This window comes from Sabethes cyaneus, chromosome 2 (assembly GCF_943734655.1).
Source record: "Sabethes cyaneus chromosome 2, idSabCyanKW18_F2, whole genome shotgun sequence".
NCBI lineage: Eukaryota > Metazoa > Arthropoda > Insecta > Diptera > Culicidae > Sabethes > Sabethes cyaneus.
The window spans coordinates 47,746,375-47,765,764 of NC_071354.1; the positions used below are offsets into that span (position 1 = coordinate 47,746,375).

The window sequence follows — 19,390 nt, forward strand, 5'->3', positions numbered from 1 at the left end:
ATATTCCAAAAATAGTTTACCTTTTGGTAGAATTAATTCGGAAAAAGGAAACACTTGGAGGGACCCTCTTTTAAACTGGAACATCCAGAAACTGCACAGTATATGCGACCCATTTTACAAATTTAGTACTTGAACAATAATAAAACTAACCGGATTAGTTTGTTATACGAAAAATTGACAAAAGTCTTGGTTTTAGCGATCCAACCAAATGTTTGAATTGTAGCAACGTTTTTATTTCAAACCATCTAGTAAGTTTTCACTTAATACGCGGCTACGAAAATAAGGTGCTGCCACCAGTAAATATTTAGTCTTCAAAACAGGCAAGGTCAGAAAATCATTAAAGAGTTTTGACAATTTTCTTCTCAATTTTTGACAATAATTCTTCATTACACTCACATATCTCAATAGAGTTAACAAAAGGGCGAATGCCGCAGGTGTTAACAAAACGCGTGAGTTCTTTTTTGCTGAACTAGCCTAGCAAAATCTCAAATCTTAATGGTTTTTACGCTTGCAGCATTTGCCCTTTTGTTGATTCTATCTTCATATGCGCAATTCCATGAGTGTAAAAGGGATGATGGAGAATTGAATTGAATTGAATTGAAAATAGAACCGGTAAACCAGAGAATGTGGCAAACGTGAACAAACCGAGCGAGAGCTGATTTTCTTATACTGGTCCAGCAGAAAATAACTCATCCGTTTGGTACACATCTGTGACATTCGCCCTTTTATTAATTCTATCTAGAAATGGGTAAACTCTATACTGAAAGTTGAGTTGTTTCCGATAGACGTGTCGAATTTACGGTGTACTTTGGTAACCTTTTATGCCGCAATGGCGCTAGTAGTCGTGTCTTCAGGATTATAGAGGAGTGAACTATATTGTCAATATAGTATATTTGATGTTATTCAACCTCGCTATTAAAGGTGAAATCCGGCGAGCGGAAATCGAAACGAGATGAACGATCTTCAGTAAGAGTAGCCAACTCTTAGCCTTCACAGGCGATCTCGACATCATTACTAGAAACCGGACGGCGGACGGCGAAAGCAATCTACGCTAGACTAAAAACAGAGGCTAGTAGGATTGGGGTGGCTATTGACGACGATGAACTGAAGGGGGTTGATAAGTTCGTCTACTCGGGATCTCTGGTCACCACCGACAATAATACGAGTAAGGAGGTTAACGATACATTCAACTCAATCTGCGGGTAGAAGAAATTCGGCAGAAAATAACTCTCACTCGGTTACGTCCCCTTGAAAAGTTGGTGTCGGAATTTACGCTATTCTTACTTTTAGCATCTCACCTATGGCTGAGCAAAAGTAGATCATTCGATTTCGAAACAAAACGAAATGACATACAAGTTTGATGTTTGACCAGTAGAACGAAATCAAAGCCAATTTAGAAAAGAGTTGCATTTTTTTCCTATCTAAAAGATGTTGTTGACTACACCTTCCCTTTTCATTTCAGTAAACAGGCTATGAAATTCAATCTCCAATTTTTGTTAGCGAGCATAAGAATATCAAATCCACAATAGATCAGAATAATGGTCGCGGTGGTAAGTCCCCAACACGGGGAAAAAATCAAATCCTGCTCACAAAACCAGCAGCTTCACTACAGCAGAAGGTTAGGAAGTATGTAATACCATTTCTAGATGCAACTTTCTACGCAGGAATCATTCAGTTTTTACCAAAATAGAGCTGACTACTACAACATCATTAAAAGAAACTAAAATTAAAAATGATAATAGATGATTTACTGAGAAAAAGTTCTATCGTTAATGGTTTTATCAATGCTAATTTAATTTGTTGCAACTTTCATGAGCACTGTCGCTGATGCCAGCAACAATATGTTCTCTACTTTTGAGCGAAATTTGATTACTTTTATCGTATATCGATATATTGCCATATATCGCGTGCTAGGAAAATTCGTAGCGATGGGACGAGCATTTTTTGAGTAACTGGGAAAAAATGTCATTAAAAATATAACTTTACTTTTTGATTTTCTAAGAAAAATTAAAATAAAATGTTTGAAAAAATGAAATTCTTAATTTGGAAAACCTCAGAAATATAGCTGAGATACAGTACAAAATTTCCTTTTTCTCCTTCCATTTGCGTAATTTACGTTAACGTTCCTTAACTACATCGAACCCCCACCTTTCATAAATCACAAATACGCTTTTATCCATCACCGACAAAGTGGTGGATCACCCTGCTAACCTTTGCTAGTACATTCGCAAGAATTCTATCCTCTCAACCTCAAGAAAGCAGGCAGGCGGCATTCCCTGCCCGAAAAAAAGACAACCACCCCAGGAAAACCTCTCACGAACGAATAATGGTAAGCACCGAAAAGTGTAAGTGTTAGAAACATATTGGCTCTGGTGATATCAAAACCAGCCGAAGAGACACAAGACTGCTGGTATGGCCTCCCGAGGGATACGATATGATCTGCGCCCCAACCATCGTCGTCGTCATCGTGCTTCGGCGTTCGTTGAAAGAATGATGTGCCAGTTTTTTGAACTACCACGGCCACCACTACTAGGCACACCACTGACTGCTGTCGGTGTGCCACCACTACAAAAGAAACTGGTTAACCACATACGACGGTACGCATGCTCCAAACGACGGCATTCGTCGCTCTGCCAGACCGAAACTTTCGAAGGGGAAAATGAGTGCCCCCTGGCTACATTCCAAACGGGGCAAAGCGATTATATGCGAATCGGCAGTGAATCGGTCGGAATGAAATGATAATAATTTTGGACAACCGAATAATGAGTGGATAAATGCGTGTAGGTATGGTTGTTTGTGAACTTTGTGAACGATTCGTACGCGCTGTTTGGCACGACAGACGGGAGAGAAAGAGAGAGAAAGAACATCCCAACAACGAAGGGGTGGTGGCGGGCGAAATGAGGGAGTGGGTGGTGGGTGCGGTGAAGGACAACACAGTGTGGAGCTGAGTGGTATGAAATGTCATGAAGTTGAAAATGCTTTTGGAAGAGCTGAAAACGAGGGCTTTTCGGTTGTTTCGTCGTTCGCTGTTGCTATTCGGATGGGTGTCAGGATGGCGTGGTAAACGTGGGAAAATGCAGAAGACACGGGCAGCAAGCACAGCATAAGCATAAGCGGTGAGGCCGGAATCGTTTTCCGAAACGACCGGGAGGGTTGGAACGAGTTTTCATTTGAAAATGAGGAAAATGCTAATGGATTGCGTTGTAAGCTGGTGACGAGCGAGCGAGCGAGCGGGTGGTTCTGAGATGACCGATTGAATTTCTAAGAAAGTTCGAATGCGTTCTGTGTTCAGGTGCGGGTTTTGTTCTATCAGAAAAGATACAGTTCAAAATAGGAGAACCACCCCAAACCAGTACGAAAATATCGATTGCAAATCTCCAGCGGAGAGAGCCGATTATTGTTTTTGTTTACCCCCCAACCTGGTGCGCCTTGCTTACCTTGTGAGTTTGGAGGTGCTTGATTTGGTTGTTGCTGCGAGTTGTTTTGATTGGGTCCATTTGGATTGTTGGGGTTTCCTCCGACACCGTTCGGATTATTTTGATTGGAAGGTTGCTGCTGCTGCTGTTGGGGACCGTTGGGGCCACCACCGTTCGGTGGTTGCTGTTGTGACTGCGGTGGACCACCGGGGCCCTGCTGCTGCTGTGCGTTCTGCTGAGATTGTTGCTGCTGCTGATTCGATTGCTGCTGCGCGTGCTGTTGCTGCTGTTGGCTGAAGAATACACCTTGCTGTGCTGCAACCGAGACGCCGCTCTTGAGATCGCCACTCAGGTGCAGATGCTGGCCGGCGGAAACCTGTGGGTTTAACGGAAAGAGGAGATGAAAATTTAGTGATATGTTTACAGCAATGGTTATGGCGATAACTGTTTAATATAAAATACAATCATAGTTGAAGTTATTCAAGATACTGTAGATTTCGTGGTAGGACCAGTAGCAATCTTTTTGCTTCATTTCGATTTATGAAAAAAACTCAACTAGGTAACTTTGAAGTTCTAGATTTAGAAGAGTTCAGATGCAGAAGTTTAATTAGATCAAAACTTTGTAATAAATGCAGCATTACTTATATAAATTACCGCTTTCGTTGCGTTGACAAAAGAATGCAATGTTGAGAACAGCTATCTTCTGGGTTCTACAAAGCAGTAACTCGAGACCGTTTGTTTTTACATATTTTATTAGAAATTTTTTTCTTGTCAGTTCATTTATAAAAAAAAATAATAAAAGCAGTGGTCTGAGATTACTCCCCTGCGGTACGCCAGAAATATTGCAGACAGCATGAGTAGGAATACTCTAATCATAATTTTCATATTCAGCCTATGACCGTACGTACTGGTTGGTGACATAAATTTGACAACATTTGCCATTTTTGACATGTTTTCCATTTCTACTAATGATACTGGAAAAAATATAAATTTAAGAGAAGAGAAGAGAAACCTGAGAAAAGTAAAATAAAACCGACATGGATCCTATCCTGGTGCCATGCACCAACATTCAAAATTGAAACCGAACTCTGCTGCATCTATTCTTAACAGATCCCAAAGTAGCGATCTACCGGATCTAAATAAAAACATAAATGCTAATGCTAGATGAAAAACGCATCAATAATAACACCGTTTATCCATATTATTCCAACTACAATTGCCAGCAAATAGCGGCGAATGCGTGTCATGACATTTTGTGTGACTGATCATCGTACGTAAGAAAATGTTTGCTTATTAGTGTATTGTACACTGTGCCTAGTCGGGCTAGTTTCGATGCTTACAAGTGATGGGCACTGTCGATACAAAGAAAATACAGAGCGATGGTATTACTTAACAGTCTGACATGATATTGCATGCTGGTAAATTTATAGAAAAAATGTAACCGTTTCGGCTCCTGACCTATGCTTTATTAGATACAAAAGTAACCACTTACAGAATGGTAAAGATACCCCCAGTTTCTCAAGCCTTGCAAGAAGCATACCCTAATCAATTCGATCAAACGCGGCTTTCAGATCAGTGAAGCAATTGCCGGGGCTAAGCGATAAACTGAGAGTAGCATCGAGAACGGGGTGATTAATATATCGAACCGGATGAAGTTGTATGGCAGAATCAATAGTATGCACCGGGTTCTTTTTTTGTATCAGAACGTGGAAACCGTGCAAAAGCGCAGTACATACTGCGTGAAACCGCTGGTAGTCGAGGATCATTACGGCTCGGAGGTAAATAGATTACACCGAAGTTCAGAAAACGAGTGACCACAACGACTTGGATCTGTAGGCGAGCAAGTGTTTCATAAAACAGGTAGCGGTTGATGGACGAACTTTATTTGTTGGAGAGATTTTCTGACGCGAGTCGGGAACAGGGTTTCCGAACATCTGTCGCGACTGAATCTTCTAGCCAAGCCTAGTGTCTTTTAAAACGATTAAATTGAAGTGCAAAATTTGCCACAGTAGAAAAAATCATTGATTGTAGTTCGGAATCAACGCACGTTCTGGTAGTAAACACGCAGCGATTATAAAGAGTTTTTATTGCGCTCAAGCCTGCATCCTTTTTAATCAATGAAATAATGATCTTGAATCGGATATAGTTTCAGTTTTTACGCTAGAGTGAATTCTGAACGGATCGTTGTCGTCATCGTCGTTTCAGTATAAAGCCGGGGTGGCTCGTGCTGTCTAAGCAGACGTCTCCATTTATATCGATCCTGCGACCTTCGTCGATAATTTCCCAGGCGTCTCAGAAGACACAAATCACTTGCGACCTGGTCGAGCCATATTGTACGTTCGGTCCCTTCTTTGGCCACACCGGTGGTGTTATTGAAGAGAACCGTTTTCGTCGCACTGTAGTCTTCTATGAGCAACATCCTTTCATGTATTTGATCTTTGACATCTTTTTTTTAACCCAAACCTCCAAGACTCCCCTTTCAGTCTGGCATAGATTGACACCGCCGTTGCAAAATTTTAGGTTATGATAACAAAGTCATCTGCATACCCTACTTTTGCTGAAAATTGAGCCTCGCTTCGAGGCCCGCTCATCGTATCATTCTCTCAAGAGCGATGTTAAATAACATGCAGGATAAGCCGTCACCTTGTCTCAACTATCACCACGTTTCGAAGGAACTCGAGAGTGTCCAAATCTAATCAGTCACCTCAGCTTGTCCGGAAAGCCGTATTCTTGCATTATCTGATATAGCTAGTTTCGGTCGACTGTATCATATGTTGCTTTAAAGTCAATAAATATGTGATGTGTAGGCATGTTGTGCTCCCGACATTTCTGCAAGGTCTGTTGGATGGTAAAAATTTAGTCGGCTGCTACGCGAGCCCCCATGAAGGTCGCTTGGTAATTACCTACGAAACCGACCGGCATAACAGTATCTGAGAGAATATCTTGTAGGCGTTGCGTTTACCAGTGTTATTCCGTGCAAGAGTTGCAGCAGACCCTTTTTGTAGATGGGATATGCTCTGCTGGTAGGTGACCCTTACCGGCGGCTTTGTTGGTCTTCGGCAACTCGACTTTTCGTAAGATTGTTTGGAGATCAGTTGCTGTGACATTTTTATTTTCCCTGGGCATTTCTAGATTAACTTCTGTTCCGCCTCCTGCTGTAACTTTGCCACCGGTACTGCCAGAATAAGTCCTTCGGAGGGTGGAACGATTAATATGACTTCACAAGGCAAAATCTAAAGTTGGACGGTTAGGATGGGGAGGACATGTTGCAAGAATGCCGGACCACTACCCTGCAAAGATGGTATTTGCTTCAAATCCGGTAGGAACAAGCGATCAGGGGCACAACGAGCAAGCTAGTTAGATCAGGCAAAGCGAGATCTGGCGTAGAGTTCAAGGTGTCTCGGGAATTGGAGAGCGGTAGCTCACGTCGAGTAAATAGGAGAAACTTCTTCAACAGGCTTTGTCTTAGGACGGCAAACCAACTAAGTAAGTGACCAAAATACCAGTTTACTACAATGAGCAGTTGAAATGCAAATGAAAGGTTAATGCTAACGTGGTCACCTGGAAAATCTTTTGACTGTTAACTTGCTCGAGCTTCAACAACTAATTTTCCGGCGGCTCATGGTCTGTGGAAACGCCTTTAGAACCCCTAACGGTTAATACCAATACACAATGCAATTATGGGCCGCAACTTTGGCAGCCTACGTTTATTAAGCATGTACAGAAAAAATTTGACAGCGTTATCAGCTAATTTGTAGCAGCCAAGATGAAAAAAGTCAAGCAACTACGCTCGATGCTTTGTTTGTACTGCCAGCTCTACTCCGGAGCGAAGAAACTAGACAACGTCAGGCACTTTGGATCCGTCTGGATTTGCCATTTACAAACGTCCTCTCTCCTGGGGAGAAAGATAAGGGTGTCAAATGGAAGCCTGGTTCTGGCTACTCGACGGTGCTGAACCGACTGAAGCTACAGAGGAAGACAGAGAGCAAGGTGGCTTCATCGTTCCGCACCTTGGCCCGCGAGGCTACAGCAATCTAGTTAAAGTGATGAAGTACTGTGTAATGAACCAAAATGAACATTTTTCTGCGGAAGCAGAAGCATAAGTCAAGTCAGTGTCTGAGTCATAATGGATGATAATTTGTGATAATTTGACGCTGAACGGCCACGACTTGCAGGCAGTAATGTCAGATCTATGGATTTGCGGATTTTCTGTGGATCTACGGATGAGTGCTTAAGTATACCTAAGTATCTATGGATTTTCATCAAGGTTACGGAAATGTTGAAAATTTATTTCAGTTGCAAAAATTACGCGATGTGCAGTAAATAATATCCCAAAAAGCATAACTTAATTCTTTGAGAACCGATATGAATGTTTCTGATAGTTTTTTTAGAGAGAAAGGAAAGAACCACTTAGTAACTGAAGGCGGGTGTGGCGGCTTTGTGAGTTGAAGGCGGGATATTCTTCACTTTCAGGCTTTCGCTTTTCCGGTTGGTGTACAGGAAAAAGGCGTTCGTTTCTATTTTTTGCACATTTTGACAGTTCCTGATACGTTATTTTCTATAACAATATAGCTGAAATCTTTGTCCTATTTTGACTAGCTGTTTCTTTACTCTTTTTACGCGATAATTAAAAACAGTTGAACATTTAAGCCCTCAGAAAACACAACAAAAAAGTGATGAAAAGATTTCTCAAATGCGAAGAAAAATCAACGAAAAGACGGCTTATAGAAGATGAAAAGATGAAGAAAAAGTGATGAAAAGATGTTGAAAATACGATAAAAAGTTGACGACAAAAGATGTCAAAAAAAAACACGACGGAAATAATATAAAAATGCGCTGAAAAGACACCGAAAAGAAGCCAAAACAGCGACAAGAGAAAAAAACAACAAAAATACATTCAAAAGACGTCACAAAGGCGATAAAACCTGCAAACAGGATGGCGAAAGGATGACGAATAAGCGACAGAAAAATTATGAAAACATCGTAATAAAAAGATAACATCCTTGTTGTATTCACAACATACATGACGATAAAAAATGGCAACAAACTGACAAAAAGATAACAAAAAATGCTAACGACGATAAAAGATGACAGAGAAAACGAACATAGGGGAAGGGCGGTAAAGACGGACACTGCGGGAAAGACGGACACTTGTCATATTTCATAAACAATAATTTTTTGAAGCAAATCAATGATGGGAAATGTTTCTATAGACTGAATTAACACTTTTGAATTAAACTGCTGATTTTTAGCAGCGCAGCTGTCAAATTTATAAGCAAAACAAAGAAAAAATACGTATATACGCTTACCGATGTAATTTTGTGTGTGAAGAAAATAGCTAGTAAATCGTTAAAAAATAACATAATCATACTAAACAGACGACATTCCGTTAGTTTGATCCTTCACTGAATATGCATTGGAAACCTGGTAAACTTTTGAATATTCAGTAAAAAGTTATTGAAGTTTGAACAAATGATATCCAAGTCGGGAAAGACGGACACCCAAAGGTAGGGAAAGGCGGACACACAGATTTTGAACCCATTTTGCCCAACAACTATTTAACATTGCAAATACTTAAATATTTTATATGTAAAAGTAACCAGAAGTCATATAGCAGTTGGAATAGGCCAACTTTTAGAAACGATTAATTCGTCACCAATTAAAATATTGAAGGGAACCATTTTATTTTATTTATTTTGGGAAGGGGGTCTTCCCAAACCAATTCTTTCCTAAATACATGATGAAATACGTTAATCTTTCTTAATATTGATATTTCGATGATGCGTGACACTTTTTTGCGAGTGTCCGTCTTTCCCATATAAAGTGTCCGTCTTTCCCGCCCATGCACAGAAACTCTGTTTTATACATGATGTTTATAGTATTAAAAAAAGCATAAATTTTGGAAGAAATTTTCCAGCGCACGTTGTAACTTTATTAGACAGAGACTTAAAGGTTCAGTTTGTGCGAAAATTGCGATCAATACAGTTATATTTGAGTAGATATTGAGTCTTTACCTTAAGGTGTCCGTCTTTACCGCCCTTCCCCTACGCCAAAACAACAGCAAAAAATTAACAAAAAATCCTAAAAACAGAGGCCGAAAAACGACGTACAGATGACAAAAATACAATGAAGGACACGGATACGACAGATAGATGACAAAAAGGCAACGAATAGGAAAAAAGGCAACAAAGAGATGACAAAAGACGACAAAGAGGAAGCGAAAAGACGATGAAAATATAACGAAAACTTAATGATAAACCGGCGAAAAGACGACGAAAAAGAAACAAAATTGTCGTCTTTCGATATACGATAAAAAGACAACGAAAAAATGCCGACGAAGGGACAAACATATCAAAAAAGATAATAAAAAAACGAAGAAAAAACTATAAATCGATGCAGAAAAGATAAAGAAAAGGCTATAAAGACGAAGGCAAAACAGCGATAAGGAATGTCAGAAAAGACTATAAATGATGACAAAATGAAAGATGAAAAATAAGAATAAATCGCTGAAAAAAGAAAAACCAAGCGAATCAAGAACGAAAATCGAGAGCAAGCGTTATTTTAGGTCAAATCACAAATATATCATAAACTGATTTGAAAAAAAGTATCAATTATCGTCAAATACAATCAAGGCAAAACCTATAAAATTAATGCGATGTTGATCATATGTTTAGGCGGAATCCGTCTTCTAAAAGAAAGCTCTAATGTACCTATTAGAAAACAGTACACTTCCAAAATAGTTTACGCTTTTCTGCAAAAATAACAAACCTTCAAATGAAGTACAAATGCCGGTTAAACTAAAATTTGATAAAAATTGGCTTCATTCTTAATTTTAAAACGAAATTATGTCCCTTATTTCAATGATAAAAACACCTATGATAAAACTACGGATTTTATTTCAGAAAAATCTGGCAACGCTGCAGTGGCAGGGGATCAGATGCTTTACGTCCAGTGCAAAGGAGGTAAGCGATGATGTCGAATTCAGGGTGTTAGGTAGCTTAGTGCAGATCTTTCCGGGGGTGATAGAGGACGTATGGCTTTGGCTGTTAAATTAGTATCTGAAAACTGCTCGAACTCATACATCACGCATAGCACACTAGATCAACGCGTGCGACGGACACGGTGAGACGCATGTGGAAAAAAGTCCCGAAACTGACTTCTCGGGTCTCTCTGGAACGTTTCTGAAAACGATTGCAGTATTAAAATGTATTGCGAATCGTGGGAAATAGTTTCAAGACAAGCACAAGGCAAATTGCGGCACAGTCCCTTGTCACCGTGGAGTTGTGAAACGTGCTGAACCGGGTAAAAATGAATTCTTTCCACACTATAGGTTCAAAAGCTGCTACCAGCGAATAAACCTGAGCGACTTGAGTTTCGCAAGATTATGCCAGCAAAAGTGGAGGCGAATCCTAAATCGCGTTCAGCGCACGCGGTAATCTAGTGTGCTATGCGTGATGTATGAATTCCTGCAGTTTTCAGATGCTAATTCAACACCTAATACGATACGTTTAAAATGAAATTGCAACGAAACTAAAAGAGATAGGCGTTTTACGTCCAAGAACGAATTGGAGAACGGTACCAGAGCTTTAAACTGTTGAATAACAGCAAGCAGTTTCATCACACATTTTTAGGAGAAATTCAATAAAAACGGCTTGAGAAACACTTATTTCACAGCTTTTTGCTTCTAAAAAAACACTAAATCTCATGAAGTAGGGGGTTTACGACCAATTTTCAGCACAAAATTTTCTAAGCTTTCGAATGAAGGTAACCGAATTGAGCTAGCTAGCATAGTTTCTGTACCAGAGCTAATTTAAGGCAAACAGAGCCGAAAACTCTCTAACAATTGAAATTTGACCGTATGCGCAGAAGGATTTTTTTTCGTCAAATATGGTCCTCTATCACCCCTGAAATATCTGCACTAAGCTACCTATCACCCTGTATATCTCTCACACCTAGCTCCGGGGTGGAGCTGGCAGTACGAACAAAGCATCGAGCGTAGTCATTTGAGTGTTCTTGCCATTGCTGTCGCAAATCAACTGATAAAAAGCCAACGTTAAGAATGCAGATGGAAATAGAATGAAATAATCAGAACACAGGTTAGAATTAGGACCGATTAAAAAAATATGAAAACCATTTGAGCTTATAGGTTTTTAAATTCCGATTCAGAAGTTTCAACAATCTTATATTATTAAGGGATAGTATAAAAGACAAATTGGAACTCGGTACTGTTGTTTAACGAACACATTTCATTTCGCATTTAAAAAGTATTAAATTTTTTTAAATTGAATGCTCCCGAAGTAGACTGTGTCTCTCTACCGCATTAAGGCTAGCGTGAAATTGTTTCTTTGTTGATTTCAACCATTCTGTAAACGGTGAGCTACAACTTATAAAAAAAATATTTTCATACCGAGAGGTAAAATAAAGTACGGTAAACGCGATAAACGTTTCCATCCAATAATGGAAATCTGCTCGTGTAAGCGGAAATCACCGTACACATATGGACAGCTCACACACAATCGATACCACACCGCACCGATACCATTCCATCGAAGTGTTAAATCCTTTTATGCATTATTATTGCCATCATCGTAATCATCACCGCCGCCGGTAGCGAGCGACCGAGCGAGCGAGCGAGGCTTTACTATCATCAGCAGCATCATCATCGATAAAATGAACATAATTAAGCGGAAGATATTTTGTTTCCGATTTTCTGACAGCGAATGCAAGCGCTCGTTCACGGGCGACACTCCAACGACCCGTCCGTCCCCGTGCCGTACAACAAATAAGCTGCGATATGCACTTGTTTCAGATTAGCCAGTTTGTGGGAGTGCTTTATTGTCATGTGCTATTGTTGGAATTTCAAAATAATCCTGCATTCGAACAGTATGTTGATGTGGACAACCATTCGCAGTTGTAGGGAAAATTAAGTGCGTACTGTAGCTACTCTCTGTTGTTGGTAGAATGTTTACATGACATATTCGATCGGAGTGGTCAAAAATTTGCAGTTACTTGCTTATTAGATGGTTCTTATTAGGTTTGTAAGTTTAAGTAATAACGACGAACAACTTATTCGAAAGTCGTAAGTTAATCCGAAATTAAGAAGTTATTTTTTTCTGACCACTCTAGTATACACATACAAAAAAAAAGATTTCGACTGTATAATGTAATGAATTTATTACCAGCTTTATAGAGTAGAGTAGGTCGGTAGGTACATAAATATTTTCGAAAAAGCAGGACATGGTTTAAAATGACGTAAATACACAGGGAACAAATAAAAACATCAAATATTTCAGCCGTTTAATAGAACTTCCCCTGATGGGGTCCCCCTCTTCCGTTGCACTAAATAATTTAACACCGATAAAAACATTCGTTTTATCCCAGCAGCGAATAAACTTTCGACCAAATTGTTTTCCGTGCGTGATGGGTGAACTGAAGTGACGTGTTGGTTTGCGAATTGCCATTCAGCAATTGTGTAGCAGCCCCTTGCTTTGGGTGCATGTACATATGCAAACGTGAAACCAGCAGCAGCAGCAGCAGATGCAGCGGGGCGCAGTTGTGATCCCCATGAACCGACCTGATTTCAGTGCGTTATGTTTTTTTGTCGAATCGCTATAATCTATATGGCAGTAGATTATTATTGCTGCTCGGATTGGTTTGCAGAGGTCAAACGAGTTCAATTAATTGGTATGCAAGCGACTAGGCTTTTGTTTGGATTTATTTAAGTTTGATTCTCTTCAGAATAACATTAAATTTTACATTAAATTACATTAAAGCACCAGAAAAGCAAGGATGTAGAATTATCATGAAGGTACCAAAATAGCTGCTTTACTACCTACTTTCTTTCAACCAGCCAATAGCGGAAGCGGAGAACATATTATACTCCGAATACCGACGCAATGGCAAATGACCTAATTTAAAGGAGCTGTAAACCAACAACAGCCAACAGTGCTTGCCTTGTTTCCGCCCTCCCTCCCAAGTAGCACCCACTTTCTTCTCACGCCTTCCTGCTGTCCTGCTTTGCCTTTGTCTTTGTCTTCCGGTTTGATAATTTTTGAAGAACCAACCGAGTGAGGCCGTTTTTGCCCGGCGTCGTTGAGTTCAAATGTATACTTTCGTGGAGCTTGTCTAACACCGGAATATTCTTTTGATGCGAAATCATGGAATGAATTATAGCAGAACCGGGCAACTTTAACTCGACGGTTTTTGTGAGATCAAATTGAAATGTAAAACCGAGTAAAAGATATGTTTTGGGCTCCATCAACAAGGGATGCTGGAAAACTATGGAGGCGCACGGTAGTTCTTTAGTGATAGGTTTGATAGATTTTGACTAATTTGGGCTAAACATGTTTTCGCTTTGCAGAAGCTGTGATTATTCTCCCAACAGATTCTTCGATTTCAGGGCTGCTTTCTTCGATAGTATTTGTGCTATGGAAAATAAAAACGTCCGACAAAAATGTAGTTTTTTCCTCATTTTCCATTTTACCCAAGCTACTTTAGTTTCCTATCAGATGGAATAGTTTCGTGGATTTCTAGGCAGCATACGATATAGTCGAGCGCGGACAGCTATGGCAACTAATGGCACACAAAAATGGGCTTCCGGACAAACTGACGCGGCTGATCAAAGCTATCCTGGAGCCAGCGATGTGCCACGAGCGTGTTTTGGGGGCACTCTCGAGTCCCTTCGAATCGTGCAGCAGAGGACTGTGATAAGCGGAAGGACTGTTCTGTATGTTATTCAACATCGCTATTGAACGTGTGATCCGGCGAGCGAGCATCGAGACGAGAGGAACGGTCTTCAGCAAGAGTAACCAACTCTTAGCTTCGACCTCGACACCATTACTAGAAACCTTGCGACGGCAGAGGCAATCTACGCCAGACTAAAAACGGAGGCTAGGAGGATTGGGTTACAAATCAATGCGTCGAAAACCATGAAAACCATCAATACGTCGGAAACTGACGTTGTAAATACGTGCACTTCCCGTATTTGAGAGAAAGGTGTAACGGATTATTTTTGGCGGAGTACAAACGGATAGCGGAGAGTCGTGTAGGCGTATGAACCATCTGCAGCACTACTTGAAAAGACCCATCGTACAACGGGCGAAAGTTGGGAGACTACTCCTCCCCCTGTTAGAGGAGGGCTCTCATACAAATGAAATATAAATTTCGTCATATTTCGAGAACTAATCAAGGAAATGGAAGCAAATTTTGCTTGTGGGGGTTTTTGGAGGCATAAATTTCTACTATGATAAATCAGGGGGGCTCCGTAGCCGCAAGGTTACCGAGTCTGCTTTGACAAGCGAGTGGTCGTGGGTTCGAATCTTAGTAGAATCATGCCATTCGATGTCAAGTGACTTTAGCATGGGTTTATTCTCAGGCCCCTCCATTTACCCTTCCTTCGTGCTGAATTCTATATTTACCCTCTGAAGCCTCTTGACAGTGCAAATGTCCCTCCTATAGTTAAGTGTACTGGTCAGAGGTACGAATGAGTCCTCGCCAGGGACGGCTATAATATGGGATAGTGCTGGCAGCGAGGAATAAGTGGGTAAAGTAGATCAAGCTTTGAAGGAAGGGTAAACCCCAATACACGCAAGCACGCATACAATTTAAATTAAGCATATCGCTCACTCAAGAGCGATTATAGCAAAAAGAAATGTAGTGCAGGTCATACAGCAAACACCCGGGCGATATTACAATAGATCAACTATACTGGACGCAGTAATGAGTCCACACATGAAAAAAAAAAGATAAATCAGGACCCCTTACCGCTTCAGGAGGGGGGGGGGGCTCCGATACAAATGAAATACAAATTTCCTCAGAACTCGAGAACTAATCAACCAAATGGAACCAAATTTGGCATGTGAAGGTTTTAGGAGGCAGGATTTTTTGCTACGGCGAATTATGAACCCTTCCCCTTTATAAGAGAGGGGGGGCTCCCATACAAATGAAATACAAATTTCCTCATAACTCGAGAACTAAACAAGCAAATGGAATCAAATATGGCATGCGGGGATTTTTGCAGGCAAGAATTTTTTTATGGTGAATTAGGACCTCTGCCTTCTTTAAGAAGGGGGGATTCCATACAAATATCTAGTTTACATTAGACAGATTTAATGATCTGTCCTATCTAGTCCTACGTCACTCTTTCGTACAAACCACAGAACTGTATACCTCGTTGTTTTTTTTTATTTTTTACACTACAGGCTGCAGTCAACCATTATTAGTGTACAGGACAATTGCGCGGCTAGTGCTACGATCCTGCTAACTTAAAAAGTCTCTCCTAGTTGAGGTTCGAACATATGACGATTGGCTTGTAAGACCACAAAGGTCCTACTTCGAGGCTAACCGGGAAGAACGAAGCTATTAGGCTCATGCTTAAGGTGCGTTGTGAGTTCGAATCTCAGCAGAATCAGGCCCTAACAGCTAACAGTCTGGTGATATCACAGTAGATCAATAGTACTGGTCGCAGTGACGAGTCCACACATGGAAAAAACCTTGTTGTTTGTCTAGATTTAGCCTAGTCGGTTATTTTTCCCATATACGAAGGAAATGGTGAAAGAAAGTAATGAAACAATAGCGTTTTATAGTATTCCTAGGGTGGAACAAGCCATGAAGGAAAAAGAGCGAATAATTAGATGAAGGGAGGATTTGAAGCAGCACTTACTAGGTACGTAGTTCGTTTCTGTTTACCAAGTTAGGAGATCCGGGCCTGAATCAGGGGTGCAAATTATAACCAGATACAACCCCGAACATAGGCAGTAATAACGGCGAAACGTCTAAGTTGGGTTGTTCAGAAGGGAAATTCAAGCGGAATTTTATTGTAGAAAAGTCAGTGTCAAAATAGGCGGAAATTTTAAAGAATCAAAATCTCTATTTTTAAAAAATTTCGTTGACCAAGTCCCTTTAATTGATCGTTATTTTAAAATTAAATTAAAAACAGTTCTAGTTTCAAGTCCAGATTCAAAATCAATTTTAGGTTTAAGCTCAGTTTCAAATTCACACCCAAGTTTAATTTTAAGTCCCACTTAATGTTAAACTTCAAATTAAAATTATTTTAAATTCAATTCTGACTGCGTATCTGCGCATTGCTCGACTCTTGGCAGGATCGCCAATGTGTGACTATGTCAGTTTGCGCAGAGAGTCTATCAAATGCACACCTTACTTTATTAGTGGACCAGTAGGAAAACAGGCTGATTTTGCGGAGAAGTGGATTCTCGTGTCGGAGTTACTTTTATGTAGAGTATGTTGCTGCTTCGTCGTAATTGCCTATTCCCGTCCTATCCAACACAAATTATTAAAAATATCAGCATTTTTATGACCCACAATGCAAAACTAGTTTGTTGTCTATCATACGCGATCAATCAAAGTGAGCTGTCCTACTGAGCTGTCCTAGAAGTCCTACCAGCCAAATTTCCTACCCTACGGCTCTTTGAACATGATCATTCGAAAAAAAACATGAATTGCGGTACCATGGATTGGTGCTCGAGGGCTTATCCGAAATGAAAAATCCCAAAACGACATGAAAGTACATTAAATTATCTTGTTTTGATCTATTTTTTTTTTCAAATTCGAACGCATAATAAAATGACGGATATTAAAACATAAGTCAGTTTTTTAACCGAAAAATTGACTTTAAACGTTTCTAAATACTACATAAATTGCAATATCCAAAAAAGGATGCGTCGAAAACAAGACAATTTTATAAGCTTTGAAACAAAAAAGAAGCTAGAGAATCGCTTGAGCCGTTCTTGAGATATTTATGGTACCGACTTTGAAAATCTGGTTCCGAGAAAAACGGCATTGAAATTTTTATGCGCTGTGCAATCGTTCCAGACATGCGCGGTACAAATAACTGTAACTTTGTCATTTTTTGGAATTAATCGAAACGGCTTCAAACACATATGCTAAACATGTTAATCTTTTGATATAAACAATAAAAATTCGATCTTTTAGAAAGTACTATGCCCCCTTAATTTGATGAACTGGAAAATTTCGATACAGACCAAAATTATCATTGGTGGGGACCGCAATATAACGGGGTTGCAGTAGTTTAGTGATCATAACATTTGGGTACCAATCGAAAGAGCGTGACTGCGAGTGTGAGTGCCACTGCTCAACCCAAAATATTTTTGCTCTGTGTCGTAATTTTCCAGTTCATACAACTAAGGGGGCATAGTTTTCAAAGTCGGTACCATAAATATCTCAAGAACGGCTCAAGCAATTCTGATGATTTTTTTTGTTTGAAAGCCAACAAAACTCTCTAGTGTTTGACCCATCCTTTTTTCGATATTGCAATTTTTGTATTTTGTAGAAATGTTTAAAGTCAATTTTTTCGACTAAAACCCTTACTTTTATGCTTGAATGTCCGCCATTTTGTTATGCGTTCGAATTTTAAAAAAAGGATGGGCCCAACACCCATCCAAAAAAGGATGGGTCAAACACCCAAACAACCAATTGGTCAAACTTTCATGTCGTTTTGGAATGTTTTAATTCAGATAAGCCCGCCAGCGCCAATCCATGGTACCGCAATTCATATTTTTTTTGAATGGCTATCTTCGAGAAGCGGTAGGGGAAAGGGGAAGAGGTTCTCATATGAAAGCAAAATTGTAAATATCAGTATAAAATGTAATGTTTTGAATGCAAAAAACCTGATTCGATTGGTTTTTCGCATTATCGAGAAATAAATTTTTGAAACATGGCAAAAAAATGGTGTAAAAGGTACTATGCCCCCTTAATCTTTCCTCGCATCATACTCTTCCTCCCTTTCCTAAATGGAAATTTAAGTGTTTCAGTGAGTTTATGGTAAGTGTGGTTTTGGTTTTCTCAATACATTGAAGTCGATTCTTACGTCAATTGGCGGACGTATCCTTCGTGTTAAAAGCGATTGTATAGTTGAATGCGAATGTATAATTTATTTTTCGTCCAATTTGCATCGGAATTCATTCAAAAGTCCAAGTTCATGTCCAATTTCAATATCAAATTCACGCCTAGTTTCAATTCTAATTTAAGCTCAATTACAAATCCACATTTAAGTTTAACTTTAAGTCGCATTTAAAGTAAAACTTCAAGTCCAAATTATTCCAATTTCCATTTCTGACTGCGTATCAGAAGATTCCAGGTTTGACTCATGGCAGGATCGCCAATGTGTGACTCCGTCAGGTAGCGCAGGGATTTTAACAAATGTACACCTTACTTTGCTAGCAGTCCAGCAGGAAGAGGCCAATTTTACGGAGGAGTTTCACGGCATGCTTTGATCCGTAGATTTTGCAGCACATGATTTGATCCGCGGATTTTCGTGTCGGAGTTGCTGTTATGACGGATTTTGCGCCAACTCGTCCATGGGGCTGGCAGCACCCCATCAGAATTTGATAAAACTTGGAATGTGTAAAGAGTACATGTAAATAAGCAACTTTGCATAGTTAGCTTCCTCGTAATTGGTTCAGGCTATCTTTTGGAAAGGACTTAATACTTTTTTCATTTTTAATAAAAAAATATAAGGCCATTACAAATATTTTAAAAAGTTTTTGTCCCTCCGGTGTTGGGCCACTGAAGGGGTGGGGGGGGGGGGGTTGGCGAAAAAAAACAATGTGAATTTTTTAATCGAGCAAAAAAAACATGGATTTTAGGCATTTTTATTTTAAGTTCAAACGTGAAAACCAAATCTATTCTTGCTTTAATATATACGTTATTAATTTCCATGCAAAAATCGACGAAAAAAGACAAAAACGATAGATAATTTTTATGGTCGATTTTCGGAAATTCCGCTGTTTGAATTTCCATTTCTATTTCATGCTAGAAGCGTTAACTCAACTCGTATACTCATTTTTCAAGTTTTTCAGGCTGCAGAGCCCACAGACAATTGATTTTATAAAAAAATTAACTCATATCCTACAAATTATTTTTTTGCCCCCCGATTTTTCAAGCCAATTTCCAAGGGGGGGGGGGGGGGTGACAAAAACTTTTGAAATGATTTGCAA

At 39.7% G+C, this 19,390-nt stretch overlaps 1 protein-coding gene across 1 annotated transcript in view; it reads right to left on the minus strand.

Annotated features, from left to right (window-relative positions):
• LOC128735368 (neurogenic protein mastermind) overlaps window positions 1-19,390 on the minus strand; it is a gene marked incomplete at its 5' end in the record, with an annotated part of 74,998 nt that overhangs the window by 12,953 nt on the left and 42,655 nt on the right. The window contains one exon of the mRNA XM_053829856.1: window positions 3,438-3,792. Within this exon, the coding sequence (XP_053685831.1) occupies window positions 3,438-3,792 (355 nt within the window). The remainder of the gene's footprint in view (window positions 1-3,437; window positions 3,793-19,390) is intronic.